Below are 19,536 nucleotides of genomic sequence, written 5' to 3'. Positions count from 1 at the left end.
TAGGGAAGGGTGGAGGAAGTGCAGAGAGGGAAAAGAGTCTGGAAGGAGGGGAGAGGCCGTTATCTATACCCAGCAGTTCCGCCTAGTGTGATCACAGGACTGAGTCACCCAGTCACCCTGCATCCTGCCCCACCCCCTCCACTTATCATTCCCAGGAATTTCTTCTTCCTGGCTAGGTTCTGGCAGGGTAGGTAGGGTTGATGACCCTAATGGAGAAGTAGGGATTCTGGGGGTTCCCTAAAGGCTCACTGAGCATTCTGGAGAGTAACCACCTTCTCAAGATGCTCCAGCTCTTTCAATAGAACGGGAAGGAGGGAGATGTTACAAGTCAGGTAGTCTGCTGGCATTTCCTGTGGCACCAATGTGTGAGTGGGTACTGGGATGGAGAGGTGAGTGGGTCAGTCTGCTTTCACTAAGTTATATCGTGTTTACACTGATGTGTGCAACCTGGAGTCCAGGCCTGTGTATCGCCCATGGCAGTTTGTGCTTTGTACTTAGGACATACTCAGTGCAAGTCTCCTGCTCTGGTGAATGAACTGATGGATGCTTGAATGGTTATGGATGTCCTTGACTTACAATGGAATTATGTCTGAATAAACCCAGTATAAGTTGAAAATGCATTTAACGCCCTAATCTACCAAACATCATAGCTTAGGAACACTGTAGAGTATACTCTGCTCCCCTTGTGATAGTGTGGCTGACTGGGAGCTGCTGCTCACTGTGCTGCCCAGCATTGACAGAGTACCCTACTGCACATGGCTAGCCTGAAAAAAGAAAAAAATTCAAAACCCAAAGTGCCTATTTATTGTATATCAGTTCGCACCGTTGTAAAGTCAAATAAGCCAAACCATTTTATTTTTTGGCCCAGAAGTGGGGGTCGTTGCTGGGAACTGAAACCTACAGCTTCTGCATGCTAAGCATATGCTTTACCATGGGGCTACACCCCCAGTTCAAGCCAAACCATCTTAAGCTGAGGATGGGCTGTAGATATTTCTGCTGTAATGGGGCAACTTGATGGATGGCCCTGAGCAAAGCCATGAATTAGGCAAAATTTCTGTTTCGTGTTTGTGGCACTTCTAGCTCTTCTCCTCATTGACTGTGCCCTGCTCACCACTCCACACACCTTCCCTTGCTGGATATTGAAGCAGGGTCTCACACATGTGCTTTACCCCTGTGCTAGACCCTAAGCCCCTGTGAGCTTTTCTGTACCTTCAGGGAGCTCTCCTGGGTGTGCCAGGCTCCACACTCCCTCCTTTTCCTGCCGGTGTGCCCTTGTCTGGGACTTCCACTGCCCCTTCTCAGCAGCTTCCTAGTTTCCAGTCTCTTGCAGGAGTCTCCTATAGCTGGTTGTCCCTAGGGAGTGGGGCGAGGGAGCCAGGTCAGAGGACAGAGGTAACACCGCCTATGCAAATAGGTCCCTACTGGTTCTGAGAAAATCAGCAAAGGTTTCTAAAAATACTGTACTTGATGCTGGTGTGGACAGTGACACTGGCATCAAACAGCTGTGGGGATATCAGGTGGCATATTTCTAAAAAGTTTAGTGCTAAGCATCAAGGATTTAAAAATGTATACCCTTGAACCTAAAATTATACTTTAGACATTTACCTGAAATAGAGATGTGGCAAAATGTTTATGCATAATATTTATCATAGTATTTTTTACATAGTGAAAAAGGAAACTCAACCCAAATGAAAGTGATTAAATATATTATGATAGTTATAACAAAATTTTATGCAGTCATTAAAATTATGGCTTTGGATTATTTTAATGATCTGTTAGGATGCTTATTAGCTGTAAGTGACAAAGTTAGTGTTCATTTTTTTTAGAAAGCAAATATAAAAAAATAAATGTTCTTATAAAAATACCAATCATCACCAGGCATGGTAGCTGTAATTCCAGAGACTTGGGAGGCTGAGGAAGAAAGACCCCAAGTTGGAGGCCAGCCTTAGCAATTTAGCAACATTCTGTCCCCAAATAAAAAAAGCTGAGGATGTAGCTCAGTGGTAAAGTGCCCCTGGATTCAATCCCTAGTAGCAAACAAACAAACAAAACCCTGATCATCTGCATGAGTGATAGAATTTGAGTGGTTTTATCAATTTTTTTGGTATTTTTCTAAATTTTCTATGATAAGCACAAATTTATTTAAGTATTTAAATAGATTGAAGCCAGGAGCACTTTACCACCAAGCTGTACCCCAGCCCTTTTATTATTATCGTTTGAGGCAGGTTGCTGAGGCTGGCCTTGAACTTGTGATCCACCTGCCTCAGCCTTTCGAGTTGATGGAATTATAGGTATGTGCCACTCAGCACAAATTCATTTTTATTGTCTTAGGAATTACAGAAATTTGTTTTGAAGTCTGTTCTGGTTCTGTAGACAGCCCCGTTCCAGGCCTCCATAGCCACCCTCTTACTGCAGTATTCTGAAGCTGTCACTCCTAGGGGAAGTGCCCCTGTTTGCTAGGAACCAGCCTTGAAATACACAGTTTTGTTAGCCTATATTCTGGCCCTGGTTTTGTCACTAACTGGATGAAGACCTTGGACAAGTCATTTTATTCCTCTGGGCTTTGAGGGGGGTCCTCCCTTATAAAATGAAGTGTCTGGATTGAATGATTTTAGGGATTAGATTGTGATTCTGTGATTTTGATGAACGTATGGAGTCAAAGTATTCATTGCAAATAAGGTTCCATGATTTACCCTTCTCCACTATATATATCTTAAATTGAGGATGTTCACTTAAAGCTAAAGAAATGACTCTCTTAATGGTGGAATGTAATATCAGTTTGTGAATCACCTTCACCCAAACACTGATCTAATGGCTTTGGACAAACAGCCAACACATGCTAGTCATTATTGGTCCTTCATGATAAAAAGGGAGGAGGACTGAGAGAATCAGGAACCCTTTTAAATCAGTTGCCAGCCTTGAGAGGTGTCTGCCTGGCAGAACAAGACAAGTTCCTGGGTTTGGAACTTCCTTCCCTGCTGTGCTCCCTGTTCACTGCTGTTTGCTTCCCTCTGTCCATCCTCCTCCCTGTGGTTGAGTTGGGCTTATGTCAGCACTGTTCCCCGGTAGGCTGGTGGCCCAGCCGCCACAGCCTGGGGAAGGAAGGGGTGTGACTCATGCCCCAAGTCCAGTGAGTCACAGAGTTGGCTGGACCAGGGGCTTCCCTAGGAGGGGAAGCAGGTTCTAGGTGTGCGGAGGCCTTAACTCGCTCTTGGTGGGAGGGTGCTTTCTCCCTTTCTCATTTCTGTGAACTCATTTGAAAATTCTTCTTGCCAAAGACACCTTTTGTAAATGCCACCTCTTTTAAGCCTCAGAAGGTGGAACCAGGACAGCTTCTGTGAGGAAGAAGGAGCTGAACAAAGCCAGAGAGGATTAGAACTTCCCAGTCCTGGGTTTGAGCCCAGCCAGCTTTCAGAGCTGGGACAATTCCTTGAGAAGCAAATGCACTTGTGGCACCCTGGAGCTGAGTGACTTTGGGCAAGTTTTGTAAGGCTGAAAAACTGAGATGATAAACTCACCACATGGGATTGCTGCGTATTAAATAAAATAAGTAAAACCTAGCACCTAATAAAGAAAACAGAATGGAAACCCTGCTGTTTTTTGACTTGGAGGTCCAAAAGCCAGTAGGTCATTGCCCTAACAACACAGTGCCCTGAACCCTGCCAGCTTTCCCTGGGGCCAGGCTTGAACACATATGTCTGTTACTGACTCACAGGGGCAACAGTGGGGCAGAAGGCCCAGCATGGGAGCATCTGGAGTGGATTGGGAGGCAGCTTGGGGCTGGTTTTGAAAGGCACCCCTGCCCTTCCACAGGCTGGGACCCCTTCTTCCATAGTCTTCTCTTCCCTTCTGGGCATCTGAGGGCCTTTCCCCTGCCTGGTGAAAAGTTTGACAGGGCCCTTCACACTGGAGTGCAAATGAGTAAAGGTGACTGCGCCAAGACAGGTCCCTGCTACACATGTTTCCTTTTGGGGCATTCTGGGGATTGAACCCAAGGGCCCTTACCCCTGACCTACATCCCCAAGCTCTTTCCAACCTTTTTTTTTTGAGACAGGGTCTTGCTAAGTTGCCCAGACTGACCTCAAACTTGCCATTCTCCTGCCTCAGCCTCCAGAATAGCTGAGATTACAGACGTGTGCCCCTGCCCTCTGCTTCATGTTTCCTTTTGTTTCTGGTGCCAGCATGGGCAGGTAGGGTATTGTTATTGATCCTGTTTTGATACTTGATAATTTGTTCATCGTGGATGTTTTTGCCTTTTTTTTTTTTTTTTTCCTTCTCGTGCTGAGGGTTGAACCGTGGGACGCTCTATCACTAAGCTACACCTGTGGTCTTTTTTATTTTTTATTTCCAGACAGTCTAAGTTGCCGATGCTAGCCTGGAATTTGCCGTCTTCCTGCCTCAGCCTCCTGAGTTGCTGGGATTGCCATCACCATACATGGCCATTAATTTTGATTTTTTAAAAATTATCAAACTAAATTATTATTTATTTACATTATTGAGTTCCTTGGCACCTCCTTAAATTTTGTCCCTAATGCTGAATTCTTTGGTTCTCCCTTTTTTCTTTTGGAGAGTGGATGTTGACCCTAACCCTCTCCTGCCCTCAATACTGTGCCAGCTGCCTTAAAGTTGTGACTGTAAGGGGAACTCTCCTGTACCCCCACCAGAGGCCTGGAAAAACTTCCCATCTCAGTTCCATCCTATCCATTCTTCCCACTTCCATGTCCGCTGAGTTCAGGGACGGTTCCAAATCCTTGAAATCCTTTCAGTGCCGTTTGATTGGATAAGTATTAACGGAGCCCACTATGCCAAGTGCCAGGCGAGCGTCGGGTTAAATCTGGGGCGGAGGAAACTGTGCAGAGACTGGTAGAGTTAGGAAGCGCAGGGCACCCCAGGGGCACCCTGCCAGGTCGGAGAAAGCTGGGGCGGGGTTGGCAGACTCTGCACCTAGGACTAATCACCGCCCCCGGAGCACCTCCAGGTGGCAACATCAAGGCAAAGATCCTAACCCGGCCCGACTTCCTGCCCCGGAGGCCCCGCGGTCTCTGGCTCTGGACACGCGCCAGGGAGGCGTCGCCCCGCGGTGTCGGAGCGGCTTCCTGGGCGCAGCGGGCGCGGGCTGCGCGGGCGCGGAGAAGCGCAAAGCGTCGGGACAGCGCACCTGGGGTGGCCCAGGCGTGCGGGCGGCGACATGGAGGACGGCGTGCTCAAAGAGGGTTTCCTGGTGAAGAGGGTGAGTGCTGGTCCGATGCGCCCACCGCGGGCCCCGCTGCTTCTCACCTGAGCCGGTCCAGGCGCGCGCCACCGGACCCGCGTGCCCGGGTCCCCATCGCCAACCCCGGGGGTGGGATCGGTTGACTCGGGCCCTGCTCCGAGAGCTGCAAGTCGGTGGGGACAGTGGGGCGCACGTAGGTTGGACGTTGGCACCCAGGCGGAGTAACGCTTTCCATAGAAAAGAGGGGCCGCGGCAAGGCCAGGCGAGGATCCCGCTTGCTTAGTGTGGTGTGGGGTCGGGCAGCGGGTCCGAAGCGGGAATCTTAAAACTACCGGGCCTGGGAATGTAGCACAGTGTGTTTAGCAAGCACGAGGCCGTGGGGCTCATCCCCAGCACCACACAAACAACGCAGGACAAAACAAAACATATTAAAATATTATGAATAAGGGGTGGGGGATGGAGAGAGGATGGTTAACCGGTCAGGGGTACAGTTGGAAAAAAGAACAACTTCTAATATTCTGTAGCACAATAGGATGACTGTGACTGACAACAATTCAAAATATGGGAACTTCCCAACTGTTCCCAACACAAAGAAATGGCCCATGATTGAGGTGATGGATATGCATGCACTGTGATCTGGTTATTATACATTGTATGCATGTATTGAAATGTCACATTGGACCCCATAAATGTGTACCGTTATTATGTGTCAATTTAAAAAAGAAAATAGTTATGAATAGTGTATTTAAATATAATTTTGTTTATTTGGTACTGGTGAACCCAGGCCTTGCACATGCTAAACAAATGCTCTACTATTTAGCTACACCTCCAGGGTAAATACAATTTATTAAAACGACATGGACGTGCTCTATAGCTTAACCAGGAGGGAGGGGGAATGCTGTGTTTCTTTAGCACTTACTGAACCACTCCTGGACGTTGTCTTGTTTAATCCTCTGATAGTACTAAAGTGTGAATAGGGTCACATTGCCCACTTTCACCAAGGTGGAAAGCAAAGCTCAGAGTGGTTAAGTAACTTGCTCTGAAAGTAGTGAGTGCTGGAGCCAGGATCACATCCACTCTGGTTGGCCCTCTCTGTCTACTGAGCAGCAAGTACCCTGGGTGTTATTGCAATTGAGGAAAATAAGGATCTGAAAAATGAGTGCCCAGAGCTGGTAGTAGCTGGGACAAGAACAGCCATTCCCCAAAATCACCCCATATGGCCAAACAAAAACAGCATGCTTGGGATCAAGGTGGAAAATTTAGCCACAAGAGGTGGTATCTATTTTGAAGCATTTTTAGGACTGAGGTTGTAGTTCAATGGTAGAGTGCTTGCCTAACCTGTGCAGGACCCTGAATTTGATCCTCAGCACCACACACAAAATTAAAAAAAGAAATTTTAACATTGATATTATGGTAACTGTTCTTGCTAACATAATAACATGCAGATAAATGAATCTGGTACTGAGCATTTTTGCTCTTCTACTGAGTTTTAGCTTTGGGAGGGGGTAATGAGGGATGAAGGAACTTTCCCTCTTATTGCTTTTCCTGGTCCTATCAGCCCTGAAGGCTCAAATTGTTTACTTATTTTGTTTATGGTGTGACCACCTTGTGTTGCACAGTATTTGATACTAGAAGGCAGGTGTGTTATTTGCTTAAATATGTAAGGAGGATAGGAGGCTGATGCAGATCAAGGGTCAGACTGGATATGAGCAGTCCCAGAATTCCATGCCTACTTCATACCCCTGTGATTGTGATGACCGACTGGTCCCCTAGGGTCTGGGAGGTGACTGCACAACTTGTGGAGGGACTTCTGCTTCTCCCTGCAGCTTGAGGTGGTGGGATGAGTTGGGTGGTGAGTTTTGGTCCAACTGTTCATCATGGGGCCCTGGTAGGAGTTCACTCAAGGTTAGTCCCCCTCAGGTGGGATTCTGTGCCAGGGATTACCTATATGATTTCCCACCTCTGCCATCACACTGAGTCAGAGGAGGGCTGCAGGGAAAGCCACAGAGCTCACAGGATATGTGGGGAGAAGGATGTGCACGCATTCTTTTCTGGATGGCCTGCTTAGCAAAACCAGGGTGCAGAGAAGTGAGAACCGAGCTCCCCCCCACCCCAGCCTACTGAAAGGAAGGAGCTTAGTCGAAATACCCAGGTCCCAGGCCTCATTTCAGCCAAACCGAAAGTCTGGGATTTGAAGTCTGACTCTGAGGCAGTGGAAGCCACACCTTTTCCTGCTCCAAAATCCTGGTCTCAATCCCCCTGCTATGGGCACCTCCTACTGATCTGTCCCAATCACCACTCACCTAGGCCACTGAAATGTACAGGACTAGGGCACAGGAGTCTGAAGGTTTAGCAGGGCTTACAGCCCAGAGGTGGGGCAGGGCCCAGCTAAAAGCCAGAGTGCAGAGTAGTCATCAGCCTTCAGCGGGGGAAGGGCCAAGCTGGAGACAGGCAGGGGCATGATGGATTTGGTTCCTAATCCAGCCCAGACAAGAAGGAAGCAAAGCTGTGGGCGAAATACAGGGAGCTCCCAGGGCTTGGCTATCAGGAGAGTGAGGGGGAAGGAGGCTTCCTGGGTGTTGAGACTGTAGGTAGGCGGCAAGGAGAGTTAGGGACACTTTGAGGCATTGTCACAGGGCTCTTTATCTTGAACAACCGTTGCAATGTTAACACGTTTTGACCTGGGAATTTTTTTTATAGGACTCCATCCCAAGGAAATACTATAAAAGCTCTATGAAGAAAGTCTTAGATATGTTTGAAAAGAACCTAGAAACTACCAATATGTCCCCCTAAATAAACAAATGATTAGTTAAATTATGGTAATGTTGATGTTAAAAAATGTTTATGGTAGGGGCTGGGGATATAGCTCAGTTGGTAGAGTGCTTGCCTTGCAAGCACAAAGCCCTGGGTTCAAATCCCCAGCACCGCCAAAAAAAAAAAAAAAAAAGTTTATGGTGTTAAAATCCAACAAGTTTTGGATTAAAAAGATACATGATAGGAGAAAAGAAAAGATATGCATAGAAATAAAAAGACCAAAAGGAGTTCTGGAGGCTGGAAGTCCAAAATCAAGGTGTTGGCAGGGCCACACTCCCTCTGAAACCCACTGGGGAGAATCCTTGTCAATTCTTGCTGTTCCTTGGTTTGTAAATGTGTCTGTGCAATCTCTGGGTCATCACATGTCCATCTTCTCCCTGCATGTCTCTCAGTGTCCAAACTCTCCTCTTCCTCTAAATGTCAGGGGAGTTCAGGATGCCAGGATTGGCAGAGACAGGTTATAAGAAGGATGCCACTGGAGGACTAGACAGAGTCATGTCCCTGTTTATGGTAAGTCGCGTTACCATGAGAGCTCCCTCCCCTGAGGACTTACCACCATGACCATTCCCACCACAGGTTTGGTATTATAAAATGACCAATGAGGGTCAATTGGACAATATGCTAATTAGGTTTTCCAAAGTAACCGATGGGGGAAAATTGAACAATATTCAATCAGGTGCCAATCAGGTCCTTGTAGGGAAGAGAAGGCATCACAGCTCAGCATTGTAAAACACTTATTTCCAGACATCAGGCCCTCGAGCTTCTCTCTTGCTCGGCTCACTCTGCTCTACCTTATGGAGTGCTACTTCCACCTTCACCTTCAATAAATCTGTACTTTGCCTGTTGCTTGTGTATGTCTTGCTCATTTCTTTTTTCGGGACATCAAAGACCTGGACCCCAAATGGACACCTTGATGATAACATAAGGACTCCAGTCATACCGAGTTAGTACCCACCCTCATCTGGTGTGACTTCATCTTAATTTTGGTTACATCTACAAAGACTTAATTTCCAAATAAGATCACATTCACAGGTACCAGAGGTTAGAACCTCAAGGTATCTTTTTGAGAGACACAATTCATCCCATAAGTACTATCTTTGCTTTGATGGGGAGTTGCAGGTCCTTGGGTAAAACCATTTGGGGTCCCTGTTTCCTCATCGTTAATCCCATCCTACCGCCCCCTCCTTTCCTCTAGGAGGGCTCATGGAACTCTGAGCCACCCAAGGCTCCAGCTGGCCTCTGGTCCCAGCCAGCTGCTTGTAAACAAGGTGCCTAAAGAGGAAGGCTTCTCTGTGCCGGGGGACAAATGTGCTGGTAGAGAGAGGCCTGGGTTCTTTCTCAGCTTATACCACTGTTTTTAGCCTGACCCACTTTGTCTAGTGACTTTGGACCAGCTACTTACAACCATACACACTGTGTCACTTACTGTAGATCAGGGACACTGACACCTTCCTGCTAGTTTTGTGCATATTCCAGCAGCTTCCAGCTGAGCTCCCTATTCCATCCTCATTTGCTTCATTCACTGGTCTCTTTCTATGCCAGGTGGGAGCAGTGCTGCACGCCTGTAATAATCCCAGAGGCTCAGGAGGTTGAGGCAGGAGGATTGCGAGTTCAAAGCCAGCCTCAGCAACTTAGGCCCTATGCAATTTAGTGAGACCCTGTCTCTAAATCATCAAATATAGAAAAGGGCTGGAGATGTGGCTTAGTGGTTAAGCACCCCTGAGTTCAATCCCTGGTACCAAAAAGAGAACTTTTCTCAAAAAACAAAACAAAACAAACAAACAAAAAAAACAAAAGCAACAACCAACAACAAAATGGGTTGGGGATGTGGCTCAGTGGTTAAGCACCCCTGGTACCGAAAAAGAAAATCAGTGGTCTCTTTCTTTTTCTTTTTTCTTTTCTTTCTTTCTTTTCTTTTCTTTTCTTTTTTTTTTTTTTTTTTTTTTTTTTTTTTTTTTTTTTTTTTGTGAGGGGAAGACTGGGGATTGAACCCAGGGGCACTTTACCTCTGAGCAACATCCCCAGCCCTTTTTATTTTTTATTTTGAGACAGAGTCTAAGTGACTGAAGCAGACCTTGAACTTGTGATCTCCTGCCTCAGGCTCCTGAGTCACTGGGATTACAGGCTTGTGCCACTGTGCCTGGCTGGAGTGATAGTTTTAACATGAGAATCTAAACCTGTTGTACTTCTGCTTAAATTCTTCAAGAAGTTTCCTCTGGTCCCAATATTAAAATCAAACTGGCAACACGGAAGCCCTTGATGATGTGGTCCTCATCACTTCCCCTATCCCTTTCCCAAATGCCTTGGAGCCCAAGATATATAAGCCTATGGGGAATTTCCCTAAAGCATTAGCATTGTTTTCTGGTTCTGGGGATGGCAGGGCTTTGCTCATTTTAGGCAAGTTCTTTACCACTTAGCTGCACCTTCCTCCTGGCAGTGGTTTTATGCTTAGCCTGGCTGACCAGATGACGCCACACAGCCTTCGAACTCAGCCTCACACAGACAGTTCTTAAAAGAAGAAATACAGATTGTCAACAAATATATGAAAAAATGTTCAATATCATTAGCAGTTAGGAAAATGAAAGTCAAACTACACTGAAATTTCATCTCACACCAGTCAGATGACAGTCATCAATAATATAAATAATAACAAACGCTGGAGAGAATGTGAAGGCAAATGAACACTTTTACACTGTTAATAGGATTGTAACTTAGTATAACCACTATGAAAATCAATATGAAGTTTTCCCAAAAGACTAGGCACAAGCCTATAATCCCAGTGGCTCAGGAGGCTGAGGCAGGAGGTTTGTGAGTTCAAAGCCAGCCTCAGCAAAAGCAAGGCACTAAGCAACTCAGTGAGAACCTGTCTCTAAATAAAATACAAAATAGGACTGGGGATGTGGCTCGGTGGTTGAGTGCCCCTGAATTCAATCCCTAGTACTACCCTCCCCACAAAAAAGACTAGACATGGAATCACCATGTAACTCAGCTATACTGTTCCTACATATGTATCCTAAAGAATTAAAGTCGGTGTAATATAATGAATTACACATCCTTACCCATGTTTGTAGCAACACAATTTACAATAACCAAACTATGGAACCAGCTTAGGTGTCCATCAATGGATGAATGGATAAAGAAAATGTGGCATATATACACAATGAAGTTTTATTCAGCCATGAGGATAAGTGAAATTATGTCACGTACAGGAAAATGATGGAACTGGAGACCATCATGTTAATGAAATAAGTCAAACTCAGAAGGTCAAGGGTCGTATGTTTTCTCTCATATGTGGAAGCTAGAGAGGAAAAAGAAAAGTAAGGTGGGGGAGGGAAATCTCATGAAAATCACAGGGAGATCAGTAGAAGAAAGGGACCAGGGAGTGGGAGAGAGGGAGGCAGGGGGGAAGTACTGGGGGATGATATTGGCCAAATTATATCATTTTATTATGTGCATGTGAAAATATGTAACAACAAATCCCATCATTATGTACAACTCTAAAGCACCAATTTAAAAATGTGGGGCAAAAATCTTTAAAAAATTTAATAAGACAGCCCCAGCATCAGCAGGGAATGTGACTAACCCCCACCCCACCCTCTTCTGAACTTTCTCGTCCATCTGGACTCCTCCTTGGGGTTAGGCATCTATCAATTGCTTATTGTTTGTAATAAATCACCCCCCAAATTTAACATCTTTAAACAACAAGCATTTATTGTCTCATAGTTTCTGAGGGTCAAGTATCCAGGAAACCTAGGTGTAAGATTTTGGCTCAGGGTCTCTTCTGAGATTACAAAGTGTTGCCCCGATGAGGCAGTCACCTGAAGACCTGGCTAGCAGGAAGGTTCACTTCCGAGCTCACTCCCAGGCCTACAGCCCTCGCCTCTCTATAGGGCTGCTCATGACATGGGAGCTACCTGAAAAGAGAGAGACAGAAATGGGAACGAACTAATAAACTGCAGTCTTTTATAACCTACTGTCAGAATGCCCACACATCGTAATTGGTGGGGCATGCCTATAATCCCAGTAACTTGGGAGGCTGAGGCAGGAGGATTCCAAGTTTAAGGCTAACCTCAGCAATTTAGCAAGGCCCTAAACAACTTAGCAAGACCCTATCTCAAAAAGCAAAAAGGGCCTGGGATATGGCCCAGTGGTAAAGCACCCTGGGTTCAGTCCCCAGTACATCATCCTCATCCTCATCCTCATCATTATCATCTATTGTAGGAAATGATTTACACTACTCTGCCATATTCTGTAGTCACACAGACCAACCCTTTAAAATGTGGGAAGAGGGCTGGGGTTGTGGCTCAGTGATAAAGCACTCGCCTCGCATGCGTGGGGCACTGGGTTCAATTCTCAGCACTGCTTATAAATAAATAAAGTAATTAATTAATTAATTTTTAAAATGTGGGAAGATATTCCAGAAGGAGGGAATCACTGGGGGTCTTGTCAATCATTTGACTATTTGGCTGTTCTGGGTTTCTTTGAATTTTAGAATTGCTTTTTCTAATTTTGTGAGGAATGTCATTGGTATTTTAATGGGAATTACATTCAGTCTGTATATTGCTTTTGGTAGCATGACCATTTGACAATATTAATTATGCTTATCCAAGAACATGCCTTTCCATCTTCCAAGGTCGTCTTCAATTTTTTTCTTTAGTGTTCTGTAGTTTTCATTGTAGAGATCCTTCATATTCATAGTTAGATGAATGTCTAAGTATTTTATTTTTTTGAGATTATTGTGAATGGAATAGTTTTCCTAATTTCTTTCTCAGCATATTCATTATTTGAGCATAAGAAAGCCACCAGGTCTCACCAAGTTTCCAAGGCTGACCTTGAACTTGAGATCCTTCTACCTCAGCCTCCCAAGTACCTGGATTACAGGCATGTGCCACTGCCCCCAGCAACTCAGGTTTACTTGTGAGGTCAGAGAATTAGGCTGGAATGCTCTACAACTAGGAATAGTGCAGCCAGACAGAAGCACCTAATGGCTCTGTGTTAGTATCATCTCTATAAGAAGATATTTCTACTAGAAAAGTCATTGCTGAAAATCTTTGACAACTGTAGGATCTGGATGTCAGAAGAAACTGTCCTACTATTACCCTTGCCAGAAGTTCCCATTTCCCCACGTTTGTCTGCTGTCGGCATATATCAGTGCTCTGCCTCGGATTGACAGAAGCTGGGTCACCTACCTATTCTCTAAGTGCAAAGGATTCTGGGAAGTTTAACATTTTGTCCAGGAATGTACAGCATCTCTGTATCTGCTTTTTTTCTGCTCAGCATCTGGTTCCATTTTTCTCCCCTTTCATCCTCAGCCTCCTTTCTCTTTTCCCTTTTGTATTAGTTTGCCCTAGCTGCCATAACAAAAATATCCCAAAGCAGGTGACTTAAACAACAGAAATTTTTTTCTCAGTGTTCTAGAGCCTCGAAGTTCAAGATCAAGGGTGTCGGCTGGTTTGATTCCTTCTGAAGACTTTCTGCTTGGCTTGCCAGTGGTGCCTTCTTGCTGTGTCCTCACATGGTCTTTCTTGTGGAGCAAAGATCTCTGGTGTCTCTGCGTGTGTCCAAATCTCTTCTCATAAAGACGTCAGTCAGATTGGATTAGTGCCAACCTAATAGTCCCATTTTAACTTAATCAGCTCTTTAATGGGACTGTCTCCACATATAGTCACATTCTGAGGTACTGGAGTTAGAACTTCAGCATATGAATTGGAGGCATGAAAGCCAGCCTAAAAGACCCCTGTTTTAAGGTTTAAGATCATTTCACCACCCGCAACAGCACCTGTACCATCTATTTACATGATGTCCTCCTCTCCCTACCTCAGCTACTACCTTGCGTGACAGTCATTTGCTGCCTTGAATTCTTTAGCATCCAGATGCCCCAGGCCACCCTGGCTAGTGCAGGAGTGTCAAGATCCTCTCGGTCGGAGATCACAGGCAGTGGGATCCAGAGACTGGCCACATAGAGAGAGCCCTAAGAGCTGATTTAAGACTTTTTTGTTTCTTTAAACACGTCTGCTGGTGTTGTGTCGGATAAAACTGCCAATCCTCAGACTGCATATACACATTGTCAGGGATCAAGTGAAGGAAACACCCTTTGGTGGTAGGGATTGAACCCAGGAGTGCTCTACCACTGAGCTATATCCCCAGTCCTTTCTATTTAAAAAAAAAAATTTAAAAATTTTTTTTTAGTTGTAGATGGATACAATACCTTTGTTTTATTTGGTGCTGAGGATCAAACCTAGTCCCTCACATGTGCTAGGCAAGCGCTCTACCCCTGAGTCACAACCCCAGCCCCCACCTTTCTATGATTTATTTGGATGCAGGCTTTCACTGAATCGCCCAGGCTGGCCTTGAACTTTTGATCTTCCTGCCTCAGTCTCCTGAGTAGTTAGGATTATAGGCCTGTGTCACAATGCCTGGCTCTACAACTTTTTTTTTTTTTTTGGTGCTGGGAATTAAACCTAGGGTCACTCAACCACAGAGCCACATCCCCAACCCCTTTTTGTATTTTATTTAAAGATAGGGTCTCACTGAGTTGCTTAGTGCCTCATTAAGTTCCTGAGGCTGGCTTTGAACTCTCAATCCTCCTACCTCAGCCTCCCAAGCCACTGGGATTATAGACGTACACCACGGCACCCAGCTTTCTACAACTTTTTGATTACCTAATAGCTCTCATTATGTGCTGAGAGTGGAATGGAATCATAGACCACAGTTGTGAGAACTGAAGGGTCTTTGGTATTTATAAGTGCTAGGTAAGGGAATGAGTGAATTAGGAAAATGGTCTCTGATCCATATAAAGCTCATTTCTCCAGGTTAGAACATGGCTCTAAATTGAGCTCTGCTTGGAAATATGTCAAGAAGTTGCTCTCCTGTATACCAAACCCTACTTTCCAGTCTCTTAGTAGCCATTCCCCTATCCATTGGCATGATCTAGAAACTAGTTCTCTGCCTGCGCCTGACTATGCTGACCATTGGTTCTATTAACTGCTTGGGAACCTCCAAAACAACCTGTCTTTTATACCTGCCGCAGCTGGTTAGGCTGGACTGTTAGGTCCCTTAGTGATGTAAAGTGATTGAAGCTATAGCTTTAGAGATTGCCCAGATCCTTTGACTAGAAATATTCTTTCTAGGAATTATATCTTTTTTTAATATATATATTTTTAGTTGTTGATGGACCTTTATTTTATTATTTATATGCGGTGCTATGAATTGAACCCAGTGCCTCACACATGCTAGGCAAGTACTCTACCACTGGGCCATAACCTCAACCATAAGAATTGTATCTTAAGGAAAGAAAATCAGAGATGCAATCAAAATTTATATGTGAGATATTCATTGTAGAATGGTTTATAACAGCAAAAAATTTGAAACAACCTCAGTTTCAAACAATAGGAGATTGGCAAGTAAATTTTACATCTGCACAGTAGTTATAAGGAATATTTTAGGGCACAGTGGCACAGATCTGTAATCTCAACTACTCTGGAGGCTGAGGCAGGAGGATAGCAAATTCAAGGCCAGCCTGAACAACTTTGCAAGATCCTGCCTCAAAATTGAAAAAAAAAAAAAAAATTAAAAAGGACTGGGGATGTAAATCGGTGGTAAAGCTCCCCTGGGTTCAATCCCTAGTACAAAAAGAAGAACAAGAAGGAGAAGGAGGAGGAAGTGGAGGAAGAGGAAGAGGAAGAAGAAGGAAAAGGAGGAGGAGAAGAAGAGGAGTTGCTGGGGGTGGGGAGGTAGGGCACGGTCTGCACCGAGGCCTCCCTGGGGCACACTGGTGCCAGCAGTGGGTACTACCCCAGCGGGTATGGAGGGGCTCCTGGAGGGCCTACACTTCCCGAACAAACCGAGGATCCTCTGTGTGGTTACTTTGCTGCTATCGCAGGACAATATGAGCAAACAAATGCCAATGAATTGCAGAGATGTCTGCCACAGTTGGCGTTGCTGGAGGATACAAACCTTGTAACCTGGTGACTTGTCAGCTTAGAGTTTCAGTGATGGATAGAGACAGGTTTGGTACAATGGACTTCGATGAATTGAAAGAACTCTGGGCTGAACAGAAGGGCTGGAGACAGCACTTCATCCAGGATTTAGGTCGACTCCCCAAACTGAATTCAATTGCAAAATGGTACAGCACCCATGGGAAGGTCACCTTGGATGACTACATGGCCTCTGCGTTAGGCTGATGGCTTCCGCAGAGAGCTTTCAAAGACAGGCAGCAAGGTGTTGTGATTTTCTTTTAGGACGATTTCATTCAGTGTATCGTGACTGTCTAAGAGGAAACTGTAGTTTGCATTTGCTAACTCATTGCCTTCAGTAATGTGTGAACTTACATGGCCACTCCCCCGACAGCTAATGTAGGGGTTTATGATCTTATACACAACTGAGGGTTTGTTTTTCGTTTTGATAACAAATTCTTTGGAACTTGATAAGGTCAAGTCTGTTATATCAACTAGAACTTCCATGAGCCATTATCAGTCATCTCTTATTTTCCTGCTAAAGCTCTTTTATGTAAATTTGAGTGTGCAAAATGTTTAAGTCACATTATAGACTTTTCAGTATGAGATGTGAAAAGCTTTAATGAGGCTATAGCTGTTATCTTTCCTCTCCTAGAAGAATGTGGTTGAAAGTTTTGGGTATGGAATATTTTTATGAGTTGGTGGAGACCCGTTTGGATACAAAAAATAAAAAAATAAACATGGTAATTAATCCATGTCAGGGTTCACCTTAGTAGAAATTTAGCACAGACTTTTGACTGATACATATTTTGATTGCCTTATGAATGGAAAGGGAACATTGAATGATTATTTTCTGTCTCTTTAAAACATGTTGATAATTTGAGTGGCAAATACTGTTCCCAAGTCTGTCTTTGTCATCATCCATTCAAACCTTTGTTAATTAAACTGAAGAATCTTCTATACTATAAACTTAACTGTGTTAAAAAGAAAACTGATAAAAAAAAGTCTAAGGAAGTATATGAAAATATTAGCTATGGTTATTTTTGACTAATGGAATGGTAGATAACTTTAATTTCCTTTATACATTTCAGTATTTCCCAAATTTTCTATGTGTATGCTTCCATTTCAAAGTCAGAAGATGTGTTTTTAAAATGATGATGGTCCATTTTGACATGTCATGTGTTCATGCTTTTAAAAATACATGTCAAAAGGACAGGAATGAGTGTCTCAAAGTGCTGATCTGGCCACCACATTGTAAGGCAGGTCATGGGTTTGTTTTCTTCCTTCCTACTACTTTCTCAAATATTCTCCAATAAAGAGGTTGTTTATATATATATATATATATATATATATATATATATATATATATATGAAAAAATAAATTTTAAAGAAATTTAATTGTGTGAGAAAATGCTCAGTAAGGCTAAACACAACTAAAATTAGAAAACTACATGTAATATGGTCTTTGTGTATGTGTGTGTGTGTGTATGTGTGTGTGTTGTACTGGGGATTGAATCCAGGGGCATTTTACCATGGAGCCACATCCCTAGTCCTTTTTGTTTTATTTTTTATTTTGAGACAGGGTCCCTCTAAGTTGCTTAGTGCCTCACTAAGTTGCTGAGGCTGGCCTTGAACTTGCAATTCTCCTGTCTCGGTCTCCCAAGTCACTGGGATTATAGGCATGTGCCACTACATCTGGCTTGCAATATGATATATATTTTCTTCTTTTCAGAACTAGTTGAACCCAAGGCCTTTCACATGCTAGGCAAGTGCTCTACCATTGATAAATATGGTCTAATTTAAAAAAATTAAAAAAGGGGACTGTGGTTGTGGCTCAGTGGTAAAGCACCTGCCTAGCACATGTGAGACACTGGGTTTGATCCTCAGTATCACATAAAATATAAACAAATAAATAAAGGTATTGTGCTGAGCACAGTGACCATGCCTGTGATCCCAGCAGCTTGGGAGGCTGAGGCAGGAGGATTGCAAGTTCACAGCAGCCTCAGTGAGGCACTAAGCAACTCATTGAAACCCTGTCTCTAAATAAAATACAGAAAAAGCTGGGGATGTGTCTCAGTGGTTGAGTGCCCCTGAGTTCAATCCCTAATACCCCCCTATTTTTTTTAAAGTATTGTGTCCGTTTATAACTAAAAATATTTTTTTTAAAAACAAGTGAAAACTAATAGGAAAAAGGACCGAAAGGAAATATCAAATGTTAACAATGGTTGTCTCCTAATAGCAGGATGATAGGCAAGTGACTTTTTTTCTTCTTAATACTTTGCAGTTTATCTCAGGATTCATGATCAGGGACCGGTGGTGGGTGCAGCTCTGTGGTAGAGCACTGACCTGCATGTGCAAGGTCTGGATTCAACTCCAAACACTACACAACACACAGATTTATAACCAGAAAAGGACTAAATGGGAACTAGAAGGTCAGTGCCAACGGTATTTGCTGCATACCCAAAAGAAATGACTGAGATCCAAAATACGGCTGGTCTCTCACTGGACAGCTGTTTCCATAGCGCGTCTGGTGACCTGAGCCACAGCACACGGGGCCCTGAACACGGTATCCTCTCCTCAGCCGCCTCACCTCGGGCTCTCCTCTCTGTTCACAGGGCCACATTGTCCACAACTGGAAGGCGCGATGGTTCATCCTCCGGCAGAACACGCTGCTGTACTACAAGCTTGAGGGGGGTCGGAGAGTGACCCCGCCCAAGGGCCGGATCCTCCTGGATGGCTGCACCATCACCTGCCCCTGCTTGGAGTATGAAAACCGTCCGGTGCGTGAAGGGCCCTGCCGCCGGGCTCCCCACCCCAGACACCCTCACTTCAGGCCTCTTTGGGGAAGGTGGTGTGGGTGATGGGAAGAGCTGAGTTAAAATTGAAAGACCTGGATTCCAGTCCTGCCTCAACCAACTCCCGGGCCCATGACCTGGGGCAAGTAGTTCGACCTCTCTCAGTCATCACTGTCATCTGTAAGATGGGAAGAGATAATTACACCCAAACATCTCACATGGTTGTGATGGGGATATGAAGTAGTGGTCTGTTGAGACTCTGTGGGAGAGGAAGCAGGCACTGTGTGAAGGTGAAGTTACTGCTCTCTTGAGCTTCACTATGAGGGCTTTCATCCCCCTGAGGTTTGCATGTTCCAGAAATCAGGGGTGGCTTCCACCCGCCCATAAAAACCATATTTCAGGGGCTGGGGGTGTAGTTCAGTAGTAGAGCATTTTCCTAGTACTGCAAAACAGACAAAAACTTATTAGGGCTGGGGCAGTGGCACACTCCTGTAATCCCAGTCCCTTGAGAGGCTGAGACAGGAGGATCAGAGTTCAAAGCCAGCCACAACAATTTAGTGAGACCCTAAGTAACTCAGTGAGATCCTGCCTCTAATAAAAATACAAAAAAGGGCTGGGGATGTGACGCAGTGGTTAAGCACCCCTGGGTTCAGTCCCTGCACCAAAACAAAACAAAACAAACTTATTAGGAAAGCAAATGCTGTTATATCCTGTGCATGTACAAATATGTGACAAGAAATCCCACCATTATGTATAATTA

At 44.6% G+C, this 19,536-nt stretch overlaps 1 protein-coding gene across 1 annotated transcript in view; it reads left to right on the top strand.

Moving 5' to 3' along the window:
* Nucleotides 1-4,972: 4,972 nt before the first annotated feature.
* The window catches only part of Plek2 (pleckstrin 2), a 28,761-nt gene continuing 14,197 nt past the window's right edge, over nt 4,973-19,536 (top strand). Inside the window, exons 1-2 of the mRNA XM_047539770.1 lie at nt 4,973-5,230; nt 18,597-18,761. Of these exons, the coding sequence (XP_047395726.1) occupies nt 5,189-5,230; nt 18,597-18,761 (207 nt within the window). The 5' untranslated portion in view covers nt 4,973-5,188. The remainder of the gene's footprint in view (nt 5,231-18,596; nt 18,762-19,536) is intronic.

Source organism: Sciurus carolinensis, chromosome 2, assembly GCF_902686445.1.
Source record: "Sciurus carolinensis chromosome 2, mSciCar1.2, whole genome shotgun sequence".
In the NCBI taxonomy this organism is placed as follows: domain Eukaryota; kingdom Metazoa; phylum Chordata; class Mammalia; order Rodentia; family Sciuridae; genus Sciurus; species Sciurus carolinensis.
Note: the sequence above shows the minus strand (reverse complement) of the source record. Positions and strands in the feature narration are given on the sequence as shown.